Here is an 18,362-nt window from a genome sequence, read left to right as displayed (position 1 = left end):
GGATGACATCTTGGGTGACCGGATCCAGATGTGCTGGAGAAGAAGTAAAAACTTGAAGGACATCCTAGTGCAGAGTCACTTAGAAAGTAGTACACCCAACACAAGTATTAGATCCAGAAAAGGATCCCGAAAATGTGGCAATTGTAAGGCATGTACAATCATGACGGCTACCACGTCTTATACAGACAAATTCAACAAGAGGTGGCAAATAAAAGATCACATCACTTGCACCACCCCGGGAGTAGTCTACAATCTGAAATGCCCCTGCAATCGCATGTACATCGGGAAGACGATCAGGCCCCTAAAACATAGGCTTCTCGAACATATATCGAGCATTCGCAATGCCAACAGGGACAGAATGCACATGAAAAATCTGACCCCAGTAGCCAAACATTTTCACAAATGTCATCAAAGCAACCCAGCAGGCCTACAAGCATTTGGAATGCTTCAAGTAGACCTGGGCATTAGGAAAGGGGATACAGACAGGGAACTCCTCAAGCAGGAAACTAGGCTGATTTTCCTCATGGATACCATGACCCCGCGGGGTCTTAATGAGGAGAACAGCTATGCAGCATTCCTGGGGTAAAATAAACAATATTCTCTCTTAGGGGATACTTATTACCTCATCACCTATTTACCTACAGTACATACTGAAAGAGCAGTTAGTACCCCTACTTCACCACTGCACATCAGTAATCTCTGAGCCTATAATTTGGCCTTAACTCAACATATATGAAACACACATTAGCAACTATGTAATAGCTGCACTATTCACTCTTAAACACAGCACCTTGTCCAAATCACGGGATACCCCATGTAGATTATCACATTTGTTTATCAACATTTCACATGGTTTCACACGATTTCCTTTTTTTGTTTGAGAATGATCACCCCCCCCCCCCTCTTTTCCTCATGGATATCCTATTATTGGCTCACTTTCAATGCAAGACGACACCTAGTAGCAACACTTCTAGTATTATTTCCCCCCCTTGTAGTAGTAAAATGATGACCATTATGGCCGCAACCACACTTACAGTGTATTTTTATACATTACACCACCAATATTACCCACACACCAATACCCAGGGCACACAGCACGCCCGCAGAAATAACCCCCATAGTAACTATTCACATAAGAGAGCACATGACCTCCAACAGGGACACAGGGTACATAACGTACTCTCAAACCGCAACTTTTGGGACCCCGTCCCTGAATCCTACTTGATGTTAGATATACGAGGTATGATTTGCATGGGATGAGAGGGAGATACCCACCCCATTACCACACTACAATGGGGAATCACCAGTTAGCGATACATCGTAAGAAATAATGCTGCATAGATGAAATGGAATAAAAATAAAAATAAAAAATAAAAACAAATTAATACCAGTACAACCAGAACTACTCACCTGCTTTATGAAGGATGCCCATCTCCATACGTGGAAACCTGCAATATAATATTAAAAAATGAACAAAAATCGGGTAAAACACAAAAACACGAAATAAACTTTGAACAGCCATAAACACTACAGGTAGGACAATACCACAATCATGTATGGAATACACGATCAGCGAATACGGCATTCGGAATGCTACAAAATTTAAATCAATTATAACCATGACAACCAATATATAATGTATGTAGCCCACACTGCACTTGATATTTATATCTACATGTGGAAATCAGCAATAAAATACATTATATAAAGGACAAACTGCCATACAACAAAATAGGAAAACATTAAGTGTATGTAACCCATACAGAATAAAACAAGGGAATATAAAGTGTATGTAATCCATACTGTACTCGAGATTCTCCGTTAGAACAGAATATACCTGCGGTGAGTATGGGAATACTCACCTAATAGGTCTTGAAGCACAAAATATGCCCGTTCGCATCATATAGAACATCCAGAATATAATACCAAATATCAACTTCATCCTGATAAGGTACATATAGAAAACTGTACCAGACCATGATCCCAAAACGTAAACACAACACCACGACAAGTATCCAATTAGAAACATACTAGAACAGCCCTCGTCACACTGATGACGCTATGGGCATGACACGGTAAAAAGAAGAAAAAAAGAAAAATCCAGGATTGGACAGTTCAAACACCCTGCTGCATACTTAAACCCACTCAGGACAACAGCGCCGGTTGCCCTGAGGAAGATCTGCGAAGCGTACGCCGGCCAACAAAGCCGTGCGGTCGCCTTGCTCGCATACCTCCTGCCTGTGCCTAGACTCAGTCCTTTTCAGGACTTCTATTGTTATATTACTGTGTCTGAAATTTCTAGTCCTTATCAGGACTCTAATGTCATATTGTTATATTGCTACAATGCCAGCTCATCTATTATACACGTAAGGGACTCCGTTGAGCTCCCGCGAGTAACACAGGATCTGCTCTCTCACTGCGCACGGCAGACCTAACTGCCGTGTACAGCCAATATAGAGCAGTTACAACCTCTGGTCAATATAATACTACGTATACCTATACCCTATACTGCTCTACCATCCGGGGTCAACCAACTCAGTACCCCTTATACCGACCGTTCGATAAGCTCAGAACGGGTCAAGGTATTTGCAATTAGCATCTATTAAATATATAGTGAATACTCTACCAATCAATTGCATACAATACAATATTCTGAATTAACGGCAGTTGAAATTTACTTGGATATAGGATGATACAATGCGTATTTAATGTCTGAAGTAATAAATGAGAGGGGACCCACATGGGATAATTCTCCCCCCATATATATCTTTTAATAAAGAATATACCAGACTGCACATGACCTTTTACTCGCGACTAAGCAATCCTCAAAACCGACCGTTAGTTCAATTAGTACAGAACTGGTTGGGCAATTGACAGATTAGCACCAATTTGAACGGTGTGTATCCCTTACTACAATCGTGTGTATAATAAATATTGACCTAAACAGCAGTTGTTAACCACCCACATACATGTCTTAAAGTGCATGTCATCCAGACTGCACAGAATATCCACTTTTGAGATAGTGCAAATAAGACGTCCGTGACAGTACATAAAAACGGGACCCTATTGGGATATTTTTCCCTCAGCATAAATTTCTGACGATGCTCACGGTCAAATTTATCAGTGACCAATCCGCATGAGACTACTGCTCACTAAATCTGCGGAATAACCAGCAGTCAAATACTGTTTTTTGTGTGTGATGTATTAGTGCACGATAAACTCAGTCGCCGCAAATAAAAGGGGACCTGATAAGGATATTCCTTCCCCTTCATGACTTATGCAACGAGATAGTGCAAAACTAACACGGTCGTTATAATATATGAGAGGGGACCCTTTTGGGACATTCTGCCCCCCAATTAAATTTCAGACCACAATCACACAAAAATCTATTCTTTTGTACATATCTGCAACAGATAAAAAATTTAATATATACATGTATGGTGTGAATGAGAACATACCCACACACCTTGAAAGAGAAGGAAATTCAATCCAACTCAGCACATAAATTGGGAATCTCCAATCTGGGTGTACAATTAGGATTAAGTCCATACACACCAGGAGATTTGGAAATCTAACCAATCTGTGCTTATTATCATCACTAATAATTTCCTCGTGGAACATTGATCAACGCTGTCACCCCTGACATAGATTCAGGGACATAACCGCATGTAGCACCATTTCAGACACCCATAGGCACTAACAAGGATCACCGACCATACCAACCCTAGCCCCCGCACCCAACGGTATCTGTTATATAGGCTATTCCAGCCACCAGATACGTTAAGGGTAAACAATAAGAGGTGGTATTAGGAGAGGCGATCTATTTGATAGGAGGTATTGCGGGCAAATACCGCACGTGCATCTTTTAAAAATCACTGTACTCACTGTTCAATGTTTTATGTTAGTTTGTATATTTCGCAGTTTTAAATGAACCTATTAAAAGGTATGTTTTAAGAGTCAATTAATTTCTCTGTTGGTGCACCACACCTGTGACAATCCCTACCTTCTCTCTACTTATACTTTAAAATATCAGAACATGCTATACAACAAGGGATTAGCTACTATAAACATCGGTTGAACTAGATGGACGCAAGTCTTTATTCAGCCTCACCTACTATGTAACTATGTAAGCTAGCAATCTGTAGTTTCAATTTTGTCTCATTCGGAGCAACAAAACGCACTCCAGAGCCCTCTTAAGTGAAGTGGGTAACTTATTTTTAGCTAACCTTGTATAATATCCTCAACTTGCTGCAACAAATTAACACCTTCTAAAGCTGCAATATATGCTCTACCTCTCAGTTCTTCTGCTTTTTGCAACCGGTTATACTGTATGTTAACTTAAGCTCTACATTCCGACATCTTGCATAGACTTCATTTTACATTGACATACAAGAGAAATCCAGAAAAACATGTCTCTATTTGCTATAAATAACCTTAAAAGTAACCTTATTTCATGCTTCATGTATTGTTTTGTGAACCCAGAGTCTATGCCAGGGCTTGACAAATTTTCTTAAAATCTAGTATCCATGATGAAAGTGTAGGAGCCAGAAAAACTAAAAATAGGGACAGTGCATGATCAGGGACAGTTCATGCTTGATGCCAGGGGTTGCATGCTCTTTTGCCAGGGGTTACATGCTCGTTGCCAGGGGTACATGCTTGTTGCCACATGGGATTACCCCTCCACCTCTTCCCTCCCTCTCCCTCCCCACCGTTGTTACCATGAGTGGCTGTATCATATCAGGTCCGCATCATGGCTTTATCAAAACTTGAGGTGGCTCACCAGCCAATCAGAGCTCGTGGTCTGATAGCCAATCAGGAGCTACCACTTCCACTCCTGATTGGCTGCTTAACCATGCGAGCCAATTGGCTTGCAAGCTGCCTCGAGTACTTAAATACCTGTGCCACGGACCTGCTCTGATACAGCCTTAGCCTATTGGATTGTAAACAGCTCTGCCTGGCTTTTGTATTAATTCAAGCCACCACTCTGCCCGATGCGATCTGTTTCCTGGCAAATCTGGTTGGCAGGAAGCAGAATCTGGTCATAATGGCGACCTGACCCCTGGGTTTTGGCGAGCTCTGGTCTATGTAAAGTCTGGCTGATCTGAAGGAATCAGTTGATGTGTTGAGAAAAAGGGAAGTAGCTGCAATCCCTGAGTGGTAATCAAACACAGGTCTTGGCATTGAGAGCTGTATCCCGACCAGTAGGGCACAATATGATACAGATGCTTACTGCTATTGGCATATTATATTTAGTGTTATAGTGATACCAGCTAATATGCTGCAGATATTTAACAAGACTCACCTCTCTGGCAAAATCCTCTACATCCTTCTTCTTAACAGTATCTTCCACTCTGCTGAGTAATCCGCAAGGGCAATGTCCATCATTGGAGGCTTAGCAAAGCCGGGAAGACTACGCTGAATCCAGAAGTTAATTCCTTGGTTCCCATAGCTGGCGGAAACAGTACATCTAACATCCCCACATGAAACATGATGCTTTTAAACTAAAAGACATTCTCCCAACAGACCTACTTTCCAACTTTTACCTGAATTACAACAACCCAGTTTGAAGGCTTGTCATACCTCTATGAGTCAGTGTCATCGTAACATGGGACAAAGACAACATAATTGGTATACAGTAACTTAGATATAATGCAACAAGACAAACGACTGGGCTGTAAACATAGAGGGATATGCGCTTTTCAGCTTTTCAGCAAAGATAGGAGAAATAGAAGAGGAGGAGGTGCCTTTATGTAAGATCAAACCTTGAGCCATGTTTTAAGGAAATGGCGGAGACAATTGGGAATAATACTGAGGCATTATGGGCAAAGATAGTTGGCAATAGCAAAATAACAAATACATTGTTAATAAGGATATGGTACAAACCAGCCAACATTAAAGAAAGCGATGAAGCCCTTCTTCTAGAACAATTTTTTTTTTAAAGTAGCAGAATGGGGGCAGGTATGCGCACAGATATCTGATAAAAGCAATCTGAGATCTGCATCTGGGTCTGAATTAGGCCCATAGTTCATTTTTATGTACTACACTACTGATATAGAAGTAGTGAACCGGTTTAACCCTAAGACTGCCAACAGGTGTGGTATAGGGGTCCGACGGTCAGTATCCCAATGCCGGAATCCCGACTGCCGGTTCTCTGACAGGGGGACGAGGGCAAAGAAGCCCCTTGCGGGCTCATTGGCTCGCATCGATTGGCACGGGTTCTATTATTTATTTATTTATTAACAGTTTCTTATATAGCGCACACATATTCAGCAGCTCTTTACAGAGAATATTTGAACATTCACATTAGTCCCTGCCCCAGTGGAGCTTACAATCTATATTCCCTACCACATGTACATGCACACACAGACATTCTAGGGCTAATTTTGTTAGGAGCCAAATAACCTTGCTTTATATTTTTGGATTGTGGGAGGAAACCGGAGTACCCGGAGGAAACCCACGCAAGTACGGGGAGAATATACAAACTCCACACAGTTAGGGCCATGGTGGGAATCAAACCCATGACCTCAGCACTGTGAGGCAGTAATGCTAACCATTACACCATCTGTACTGTCGTAGATGCCCACAAGGGAGATTAGCCCCTGTCAGTTAGGAGAACCTCTGTCGGAGCACTGGCAGTCAGGATTCCGACGTCGGGATACTGACTGTCGAGATACCCCCTGTCGAGCAGTCATCCGGCACCTGTGCCAACATCTCTGTGAGAGATGTGCAAAATATCTGCTAAAAAATGCCAGCATCGCTCACATTTGTTATATAAATTCAAAAATAAATAAAAAATGTTGTGTAAAAAAAAAATTATATTTTCTATATAAGGTAAACATTGCAGGGCATTATGATGAATAAAAATGTTTGCTTGCCATTATTCACACCTGTTTTGTCAAATTCACTTGGCACTCAAAGGGTTAAAGAGGAATGTATAACATACTGTTATGAAAACTAAATTTCTGTAAATTATGTTCTGTCATTTGTCTTCACAATATTTTATTCTCATTCAGTTATGTACTGTTTGCTATATTCCTGCATCATGAATATTTAGTACATTGTGTTGCAGCTTACACTAAACTAAAGAAAGAGCTTGAAGAAGGAAAAATTCGGTCAGGAGATTCTTTTTTCATCCGCTTGAACCTCCATATTTCACACCAGATGGACAGCTGCACACTGTCGGTACAATGTGATGACATTGTGCATGTACTAGATACCATGCATCAGGGAAGATATGAGTGGCTGTGTGCCAGAGTTGACCCTTTTACTGACAGAAATCTGGAAATTGGAACCCTACCCAGTTACAGCAGGTGTGTAGATTACTGTTACATTTAGAATGCTCTCTCTGTCATTCAGTGAACATAAGTGAGTATTGTCTCCCCACAATTTTAATCATTCACACTACCACAATTTCAGTGAATGTAGAATGAAGTGCACAGAATGTAGTGTTTATTTTTTGGCTACATACATAGACTCACATAATAAAATAAATAATTCATGGCATTTGGGAGATAAGAACAATAGTGCTTTATCACATGGTACCCAAGAACAATCCCAGAACGGTACAGCCTGACAATAGTGCTCCCTGGGGATACACTAGTACACTAGATCTATGCATAATGGGCCTGATTCAGAGATGTACGTTAACCATCACATCTCTTATGTTAGTGGGCAGGGTTGGACTGGCCCACAGGGAAATAAGGTAGAACTCTGGTGGGCCCCACTGCCTATGGGCCCACCTCCACCTTTAGGCATCAGGTTCCAGACTGTACCCTAGTGTACATGGATTATACATTCTACATATGTTACATTATACAGCACATGACTATGGTGTAATTTCTACAGTGAAGTAGTGAAATTGTGTCTGACACTGTTTGTAGGTCGGCCCATGATCTGAACCTATACTGTGAATGTGCAGTCCTACTCTCATATTCCCCTTAGTAGCAGCACATTTGAAGAGCAAAACTGGGGTGCATCACCCCATTTTGGTAAGAGTGCAGAGGACAGGCTTTGTGTGTTTGAATGCAGATTTCATGGTCCTGGCAGAGAACAACATTTCGGCTTACTCCAGAGCCTTTGTCAAGACATGTAGTCAGCCTTAATGTGCAAAAACAGTGTCATTCACTGAGTGTGATGGAGTGCCCCCTGCGTGTGAGGTATGAGGAGGACCCACCGGCTGGTGAACGACACTGTTTTTGCACTTTCGTGCAACTGATAAAGGTGGAGAGATTTTAGTGCAGGATAACGATGTTTATATAGCCGAAATATACCGTAATCTTGGAGATTCATCAATCTATGGGAAACTGGAGACAGATCCAACACGTCCTATAAAGCTGAACTGGACTTGTTATTAACCACTGCCACTAATCAAAATCCTGATAACCGAATCCACACAAACATCCAAACTTGTCAGTTTCAGAGGGTACCCTTAATGCAAACATTACAAAAATACCTGGTGTGACCCCCCCCCCCCCCCCCTAGGTTTTTTAGATGTTATTTTTCTAAATAAAATGCAGTGTTTTAGAACCAATGCACATCTTATGCCCCATACACACTAGGCGATCCTGGCCTAAGCCGATATAGTTAATGATATCGACCTTCAGATTTGAGGGTACACACTGAACTATATCAGTAAGCGATATCGTTTAGTGATATCATCAGGACCCATGGAATATGCGGATCTTTGCCTATATAGCCATATTGACCTGCATGATTAGCAGATGGGAGAGCGTGTTATCGATGCGTGGGAGTGTACACGATAGGGCTTATTTTAAAAGATATCTCGGGTCTTCTGAGGGCTATGTTTTATAATATCCTCTAGTGTACAATATATGGGGCTTTAGCTATATGGCATAGTAGTAGTACGTTTATTTATAAGGCGTCACAAAGTGTCCGCAGTGCCATACATAGCAAACATACTATACTATCTAGTATAATAATGAACAAATCTGATATTTCTGATATTGTTTTCAAGTTTATAATATACGTAGTGTATCATTAACTCTTATTATGTCATATTTTCGGAATAACCTTATTTTTTCCATTCACTAGGGCCCAGCAATTATTTTTGGTGAAGCTACAGAGACTAATACATAAAAGCAAGGAGGAAACTGAAAGTTCCAGTAACACATTACGAGCTATGAGGGTAAATGCATTTTTGCATTAACTAAATTGTAATTTATCGCTTTCTATATTTTCTGCAATTATGCAATCCCCTTTGGTTCTTGTTAAGGGATACATTCAGCTAGCAACTATAATGTGAAAACCAGCATCTCGACCACCAAGATGGTAGTTGAGATGCTGGTTTTCACATTATAAGATGCTGGCATCCTGACTACCACCAGGAGACCAGTGCCAGAATCCCAACATTAATGAGGATGCATGCTGGCAAGGGAATCCCAGCTCCCAGGATACCGAACATAAGTATGCTGCCTTAGGTAAGGGTAATGTTGGGGTGGGGGGTGTTATAGGCACTTGGGGAGGGGGCTGATTAAGCAAGCACTGCAGATTCCCATAAATCAGAAATCGCGATCTGTGGGAATCTGCGCATGCACCAGTGCATATGGGCAAGAACTTAAACTGCTGTTGCAATCTAGGTAGTGACAGATGGCAGCCAAAGGTATTTGGCTTTGCTGCTATGCTGCACAGTCAGGTGGCAGTCTGTAGTATATAAGTGCTTTGCTGAGTAGTGTAACGCTCACACAATAGTGATGCGCCCGCAAAATATTGCATGCACATCATGGGGAGGGATCTAGCTGGTTGGGAATCTTTACCCTGGGCCAGGTAAATTGTGGATCTTTGCATAGATAGGGGGAGGGGTTTCAATTGATTGTGACGTTTGGAGAGGTAATAAAAATACCTTGTGTACATTGCCTGTATATAAGATCACGATACCCCTGGTAAACAATTAAAAAAATAAGGTTCCAGGGTTTCAGTGTGGAAAACCCCATGGCGTAAGATATATTAAGAATTATACTCACGTGTACAATTGTCCCAGAGGCTCCCTGTGGCAGTGGCGGACTGTGTCGGGGAGCAGGGTGACATGTGGCCCCCAGACTGGTTTACTTTTAAGCATTTGGGGCCAGCCATTCGGAGAAAAGGCTACCTGTCTCTGCCTGACTCCACGCAACTAATTGTGCACTTTACACAGCCTGATACTGTGGTCACACTGCACTGCAGCCTTTTAGGAAAAGAGGTCCTCTATTGGTGCACCCAGGCCCGCCAACAGGGGATTCAAAGGGAACAGCCATCCCCGGTCCTGATCATCTGAGGGGCCCCAAAGCAGGCTCCCCACTGCTCAGCTATCTGGCCGCTCAACCAGCCTCAAACCCCTTGCTCGCCTGCTCAGCCACCCGGCACACCCACACAGTGGGGCTACGAGGGGGCAGGGCTTCTTGGAACTCAGTGGGGGTGTAGTTACACAGGACTCGTGCGGCGCGTAGCTACAGGTGTCTCAGGTGGCTGCTGCTGCTACTTGCACAAGAGGGAGAGGAGGGGCTGCTGCTTTTCAAGGCCCACCCAGCCAGACTGCACTCCTCTGATGTTTAGACGGTAAGCGAGTTATGTGTGTATGAGGGGGGGGTTTAGGTTTAGGCTGTGGGATCGGGAAGGAAAGGGTAAATCCGCAGGGTAAAAGGACTTGACTGGAGGAGGGGGGATTAGGAGCGTCAGTGTGATAGAGCACAAGGTGAGGGAATGCATCAGTGTGGTAGAGCACAGGCTGCAGGCTGAGGGATAGCATCAGTGTGTTAGAGCGCAAGGTGAGGGACCATGTCTGTTTGAAGAAGCGCACACCGCAACGTGAGGAAGTGGGTGGATGGGATTGTGTTAAGGCTGCAGAGGGAGGGAGTTTGTCATTGTGATAGAGCGCAGCCCACACAGTGAGGGAGGCCGTCAGTTTGAAAGAGCACAGGCCGCAGGGTGAGGGAGTGCATGAATGTAATCAAGGAACAGCCATTAATGGGCGGCAAAGGGTTTATGTTCAAGCATAGATGGGGGGGTTGAGATATCAGTGTATGCGGCCACAAGAATTCTGTTGCTGGCCCTAGGCACCATTCCAGTCTCCGTGTCCTGGTACATCCAGTATTCTATTCTAAAGCTAAGTTCCACTGAGGTTTTTTGATTGCTCATTCGGGTTTAGATCATTATTTTTAGTTGCTTATTCCGTCAGTACTGCATTTTTACTTTTGTATTATACCTGTACATTTCTTATTATACCAGTATTGCATTGTTGCATTTATATTAACTGTTGCTTATTACATCTTTATGCATTGTTGCATTTGAATCTGTGAATGCTGTGCTCAGTACACACCAGAGTAGTTGTCCTGGTATTACGCCATAGTTTATATATCTATATTGATACTAGGAACTGTGTATTTGGTTAGCAGACTATTGTAGTGGCCTTTTTATTACTGGTACTGCTACAACTCTCCCTACGGTATTATAAGTACTCATTATTGCATAAGCAGTTGCTGTGTCTAGTCCCATCAGTGAGTCCTGCTGACACGTTACCCCGAGTTCTCACTCTTGACCCATTGTAGGTATCCTGTCTGACCCTGTGCACTACCACTCCATTTACTCTCTAGCAATCTCCTGTCTATTGGTATGTGAATCTCTACTGTTCAGAAGTTAAGTCCAGATGGCAAGGGAAAATAAGTGGCTATTATTAGTAAAGACCCTCAACTAGAGCAACTCTAAAGGTTGACTAGAGTTTTTTTGGTTTGTATTCAGTCTCAGTGGGGGGAGGATGGGCATTATTTGAAATATGGATGTTTGTGGTTTTTCACAGCAGCTTAAAGGTCTGGGGAAAGGGGCACTAGACTGCCAAGCATAATGACCAATGGCTTCGATAGAGGTGCAGAGATGTATTTATCCCTCCTTTGTTGGTGTTTGTTCGGGATGCAGTTAAAATCCCGGCGGTCGGGATCTCGGCATTCAGAATCCCGACGCCGGAATCCCGACCGCCGAAATCCCGACACATTCTCCCTCCGTGGGTGTCCACGACACCCCTGGAGGGAGAATAAATTAGTGTGCCGAGCGTAGCGAGGCACCGGGCCCGCTGCGTGGCGAGCGCAGCGAGCCCGCAAGGGGGGGCGATCCACGTCCCCCCCTTGTCAGGATTTTGGCTGTCGGGATTCTGAACGCCGGGATCCCGACCGCCGGGATTCAATACTACATTTGATTTGGTGCCACCCATGTTGGGTCACTTGCAGAATATTTCCCAGGGCAACTTTTAGTTCCCAATCTGCCACTGTGTATAGGTGGAGAAAATAGCAAAAAAATGCAAATGTGTCTATTTAGAGGGATATGACTTGTGGTCACTGGCGCAGAGAAGTGATAAAGTGATGGCGCAGTGAAAGCACAAACACATTTGCCATATTCCCGAATATCACTTGGAAGATGGAGCTGGGTACACATCCATTCGCAAGTACCTGCACAGAGGAGAACTAATTCCATGGTTAGTTACCATAGAATGATTTCTCCTCATCTGCTCGGCACTCGCTGGTGCCACGTGACACAGGAGTCACTCGGCGGCTACTTGTAGTGATGTAAAGTCAGTGCAGGCACCCGACCACATCTGCAGGAGACTGCTCACGTTCACTAGAGCCCGCCCAGTGTTTCTATAGGCATGACCACTGCTTCTGTGGGCACGCCCACGAAACACTGGGGGATCGCCACCCCTCCCCCCCCCCAAAGGTGTTCGCAGCCAGGGCCCAATCATAGCCAGAGAGTGCAAGCGGGTCTGAATAGGCCCCAATATACTAATAAAAAAGATTAAAAATTTCAGAAATTGCTGATTAGTACTCATTCACTTACAGGGAGACTTGCATAATTATATCCTGTACTATACCAGTAGTAATTGGATGAACATTTCGACATAGAAATAAGTGAGTTATGTCAGAGGTTTCCAAAAGGCATGCTAACAGTCCAGGTTGTAAATATATCCATACAGTGGCATAAGTTCATCCCAGTTGCCCGGAGGCAAGATACATAATGGTGCCCCCCAAATAGCTCAACCAGTAAGGTGTCTGTCTCCAGTAAGACAGGTCATGTGTTCATACAGGGAGTGACATTTGCAAAAATGATGTTAGGAGGGGGAGTCAGCCACAGAAGCAATATAAACAGCTTTCAATTAACTGATTCAAACTCGCAGTGGAGTAGAGGTGCTCCCTTGGGAGCAGGAGCCCGGCGGCAGATTACTCCATTGAATCCCAGAGTTACGCCTCTGTATCCATGCTTGTCCACAGGTATCTTCATTAGTACCTAAGTAAATTTGATTTAACCATCTGTGGCTTTAGTTATTCCCTGGAGCATTAGGGTGCATTGAGGACCACATTTTGGAACCTTTGAGTTATGTACTGCATTGTTACTTACACCCTTTAAAATGTACTTCAGCCAGAAGATTATACACAGGCTGATTCTAAGAGCAGTCCTCGACTTTCAAGAGCAAGCTTCCTATTCGGACAAATCTTTCAGGTAACATCATTTTTTGCACTATATTGGTGTTGCAATGTACCTTTAAATCAATAAACATGGGACCTGATTCAGTATTTTGCATGGGTATGGATCATTGGATAGACATGAACTAGGTTGACAAGCATTTGGTCGACACCACTAGGTCGACATACATGAAGGTGGACATGACTGAAGGTGGACATGCAGGAAGGTCGACATGGGTTAGGTGGACAGGGTCATTAGGTCAACACAAGCATTAGGACATGGGGAAGGTCCAGGGGTGGAACTACAGATGGTGCAGTGCACCAGGGTCCAAGCTAATTCATGGGGACCGCTGCGGCACTGCTGTCTGCACCGGCAGCAGGGGTAACGGGCGTAGAGGTGCAGCGGAACTAAGAGGTTCAATGGTGACAGAGAGGTGATGGGACGGAGAGGTGGAGGGAGTGAGAGATTCAGTGGTGTTGGAAATGGAGGGAGAGAGAGATGCAGGGGGGACAAGGATGGAGAGAGGGCCACTCTATAGAGATAGTTCTGCGAGGTGTACGCTCAGCTCCTTGGTTGCTTAGGGGCTTAAACCAGTGAAATAGGACGGACATATGAAATATGGCTCCTGCCCACCAGCCTATCAGAGTTCATGAACAGGCAGTCACAGTTAGCGATTGGCTGACGGACCGCAAGCTCCAATTGGCTCACTAGCCTCCGCCTTGTTTGAAATATCTGTCAGCGAGGGTATGAGCCGCTCAGCAGCATAGGAGCTGAGCACACACCACACAGAGCTGTGGCAAGCTATCTCCTCCTTCTTATATGGCACTAATATGGCAACTAAGGGGCACTGATGGGGGAATTATGTGTAAGGGACATTACTGGGGATCATAATATGTAATGGACTTTATGCAGTGGCATAATGTGTAATGGGCATTATAGTGTGTGTCTTAATGTGTAATTGGCAATACGGTGTGCTGCAATATGTAAGGGGCACTGCAGTGTGCATCAATGTGTAATGGGCATTACAGTGTACCATAATGATCATTACAGTGTAAAATAAGATGTAAAAGGCATTATGGTGATTATGGTGTGCAGCATAATATGTAATGGCACTACATTGTGTGGCATAATGTGTAATGGACATTAGGGTGTGCGTAATACTGGTACAGTGGGCCTTATTCTGGTTATCGCGGTCCGTTCCGAATTCTTTCGGAAATGACCGAACGCCACGCCGTGCGGACAGTCTAAGAATACACGCCCACAGGTCGTCCGCATCCCTTCAGACGGACTCACAAAGAAGAGGGAGTGTCTTCGGACTACATCCAAACGTGCGTGTGCGGTGGGAACACAAAGATTCTGCCTGGTCTTACAGCGTCCGAAAGGACGGGAAGCTGGCCGTACGCACCGAGTTGGTGTATTTCCGCAAATCTCACTACTCTATTCGGAGCTCATGCTTCTGCAACATGACACACTTATCCAATTAGCCAACCTCATAACAAATTGATTATTTTTAAATGTAATCAATTAATTCCTAATTGATACTTAAACACATAACTAGCACTTTAAATTAACCCTTACATCATGTAAAGTGGTATTACTTCATTGTTGCCCCTTTACCTGTCTTAGTGGTTTCAATTGAACCTGTGAAAAGAGTGTAATTAATCACTAATGAGTAGAGGAGTGGATTGTATTGTGGTCAGCTGAGAGTGCTTCAGGTGCGGGCGTACTAATTGGGCGAACCGAATGCCTAGGGGGACAAGTGCTCTCCGCAAACTGAAACTTGCTTATGGACACCGCATATTTCATGCGTGTTGGTTCGCTTGCAGTCGGTGTCCTGTCCGAATGCACGCTTACCACATTTCGTGCACGCCCAGATTTACGCCCAGTTTTGCCCACTTTGAAACCGCGCCCTTGTGTACGCCCACATGACGCCCATATTACGCCCATATTTCCCGAGCCAAATTTCTGGACGGTATTGGAGAGAACGAGTTAGGAGACACTACGTTGCACATGCGCATTGCGTTGCCTACGCATGCGCAGATGGCTAAAATGCGCCCTCCGAAAGAATTCGGAACGGACCGCACCAAGCAGAATAAGGCCCATTGTGTCTAAGGGCATCTTTCAGATTGCTATCCCCTGTCGGACCCAGTATTTTAATCCCGGGTCCAATAACCCGGATATGAAAGAGATATGATGGGTTCTACCTGGCGCAAAGTGTACGCCAGGTAGAGGTACTTGCTACTACAAGTGGCACTACTATGTGGGGTAATGTGACTGTAATTGGGGTGGGGGGCTCGAAGCATATTTTTGCTCCTGGGCCCACAGCTTGCTAGTTCCGCCTCTGGGAAGGTCGACAGTCAAAATATCGACATGGGGTTTTTCACTTTTTGTCCCGAATGTGGACACCTCGCATGGCTCGCTGCGCTAAAAAAAAGATGTTTTTTAATACTTTACTATCCAAGTGGGCATAGATATAGAGTGATAATATAATGTGAGCCAAGTCAAGAGGGGGGGGGGGGCGGGGGGCCTTACTGTGACTTATGTCGATATAGACACCAAAAATACAAAAAACTCATGTTGCGCTAATGCTTATGTCGAACTAATGCATGTCACCCTGTTTTCTCTGAAACATTTAATACCTTCCTAAATGTTGGGCATCCACATTCTTACTGTTTTATAAACAAAATAATAACTACATTTATTTCTGCAGCTTAACAAGAGTAAAACATTTCTTACATTCAAATGTTTCCTATGGTGTGTAGGGCTAATGTACTGTACATTGAGATAATTATATACATTTTCTTTTGCAGTTTGTCAATAGGTCTGAGAATAAATACAAAAGAATGAATAGCAATGAACGTCTGCGCATGGTCTCTACAAACTCACCTTCTATTGAAACTATTAAACATTTATTAGACAAGCAAGATGGTAGGATTTTGTTTTTTGAGATTGTTTGTTATCAACCTTACTGTTGCTTTAATAGTAGTTTACCATTGCAAAGTTAGAACATATATTCAGCTCATACAATCATTTGTGATGCAAGGCAAATACCAAACTTTTATTTTTAAACGGCACTGAGCCGGTGGTGACAGACAGTGCAAGCACGGACAAAAAGAGGGTGTGGCCTCATGAGAAGATGTGGGCCTTGTGGGAAGGTCATATTTATGTGAATCAGAGGGCATGGCCTTATGGGAAGCCCATTCCCAGAGATACTGGACTGCCTCCAAAGATTCAGTGTGCACTGCCGACTCCTTCTCAGTGATAGGTAGCCGGCCGCTACATGATAGGGAATGCGTTCAGCATCAATGCAGACTAAATGGCAGCAATCACAATACCAATGCCGGCATCTGGACTACTTCCAGGAGACCAGTGCAGGAATGCCAACATCAATGAGGATGCTGGCTGCGGGCATGCCAAATATAAATGTGCAGAAAGCAGCATTGTTAGGCCAGGGGGTTAGGTTTAGGCAATAAGGGGAGCTTAGGTTAGGCCAGGGGGAGGTTAGGGTTAGGCTAGGCACCTAAAAGTGTGTGTGTGGGAGGGGGGGGGGGGGGGGGCAGGGGGGTTTAGACTGTGGGGTATAATGGTAGATTAGGCACTAGCAGGGAGGGTTAGGCTGAAGGGGAGAATTAGGGTTGGGGGAGCAGGGGAAAGATAAGTGGGTGTACACAAGCACACCTAGAATCATTTGAATACTCCCTTGGAACATGAATCTGCAACACTATCCAGGAGCAAAATCTTACCACTTCCCTTCTGTGTAGTCCACCAACCTATTTCAACATTAATTTGAGACTTTGTGAAAGACAAGGTTGAAGCGCATGGGTGGACTACACTGAGGTATTTGCATGTGTATACTGGATGGTGTAGTGGTTAGCATTACTGCTTCACAGCGCTGAGATCATGGGTTTGATTCCCACCATGGCCTTAACTTTGCAGAGTTTGTATATTCTCTCCGTGCTCGTGTGGGTTTCCTCCAGGTACACCGGTTTCCTCCCACAATCCAAAAATATACTGGTAGGCTAATTGGCTTCCAACAAAATTAACCCTAGAATGAATGTGTGTGCATGTATATGTGGTAGGAAATATGGATTGTAAGCTCCAAAGGGGCAGGGACTGATGTGAAAGTTCAAATATTCTCTGAAAAATGCTGTTTGTTTATTTATAAGGCGACACAAAGTGTCTGCAGCGCCGTACATAGCAAAAAACAACCAATTACAAGGTAACGTAAGGGTGTGTTGATAAAATACAGCATAAATAGTATAACAGCATAAATAGTATAACTGGTAAAACTAAAATCAGCATCCGTTCTGAAGTAGGTGTCGAAATTGAGGGGAGGGAGTGTGCTTAGAGATCAGTGAAGAGAGGTATGGAGCGGTGGAGAAGGAGGGAGCCTTGTAGGTGGTGGTGAGGAGTTTAAAGAGAACTCAGAAAGGAATGGGGAGCCTGTGAAGAGATAGACAGAGGGGGGGGGGGGGTGGAGGTAGAGCAGCGGGAGAGGAAGATGAGCCTAGCAGCGGCGTTAAGAATAGATTGGAGAGGGGCAAGGTGGGCGAGAGGTAGCCCGGAGAGAAGGATGTTGCAGTAGTCAAGGCAGGAGATGACAAGAGAGTGAATGAGAATTTTGGTCGCGTCAGTGGAGAGGAATGGTCTGATGCACGAGATGTTGCGGATGGGAAAGCGGCCAGACTGTGAGAGGGCACGAATGTGGGGGGTGAAAGAGAGGGATGACACCGAGGCAGCGCGTTTGGTCGGTGGAGGTGATCTCGGTTTCACCAATGCTGATGGAGATAGTGGGAGAAGAGGGGATGTTCGGGGGATGGAAGATTAGAAGTTCAGTTTTAGCCATGTTTAGCGTTATATGATAACCATGTCCAAAACATTTGGCTCCAGGAGGAGTGACTTTTAGAGGGCAATTGACATAT

General features: G+C 44.1%; 1 protein-coding gene across 3 annotated transcripts in view; it reads left to right on the top strand.

Annotated features, from left to right (window-relative positions):
• Positions 1 to 18,362, top strand: part of CARD11 (caspase recruitment domain family member 11) — a 167,208-nt gene that overhangs the window by 107,786 nt on the left and 41,060 nt on the right. For all 3 annotated transcript variants that reach the window (XM_083153447.1, XM_083153448.1, XM_083153446.1), the window contains exons 17-20: positions 7,070 to 7,310; positions 9,052 to 9,145; positions 13,396 to 13,476; positions 16,251 to 16,368. In XM_083153447.1, coding sequence (XP_083009573.1) covers positions 7,070 to 7,310; positions 9,052 to 9,145; positions 13,396 to 13,476; positions 16,251 to 16,368 — 534 coding nt within the window. The remainder of the gene's footprint in view (positions 1 to 7,069; positions 7,311 to 9,051; positions 9,146 to 13,395; positions 13,477 to 16,250; positions 16,369 to 18,362) is intronic.

Source organism: Crinia signifera, chromosome 7 (genome assembly GCF_055691185.1).
Source record: "Crinia signifera chromosome 7, ASM5569118v1, whole genome shotgun sequence".
NCBI lineage: Eukaryota > Metazoa > Chordata > Amphibia > Anura > Myobatrachidae > Crinia > Crinia signifera.
This window is presented reverse-complemented; position numbering and strand designations above follow the sequence as displayed.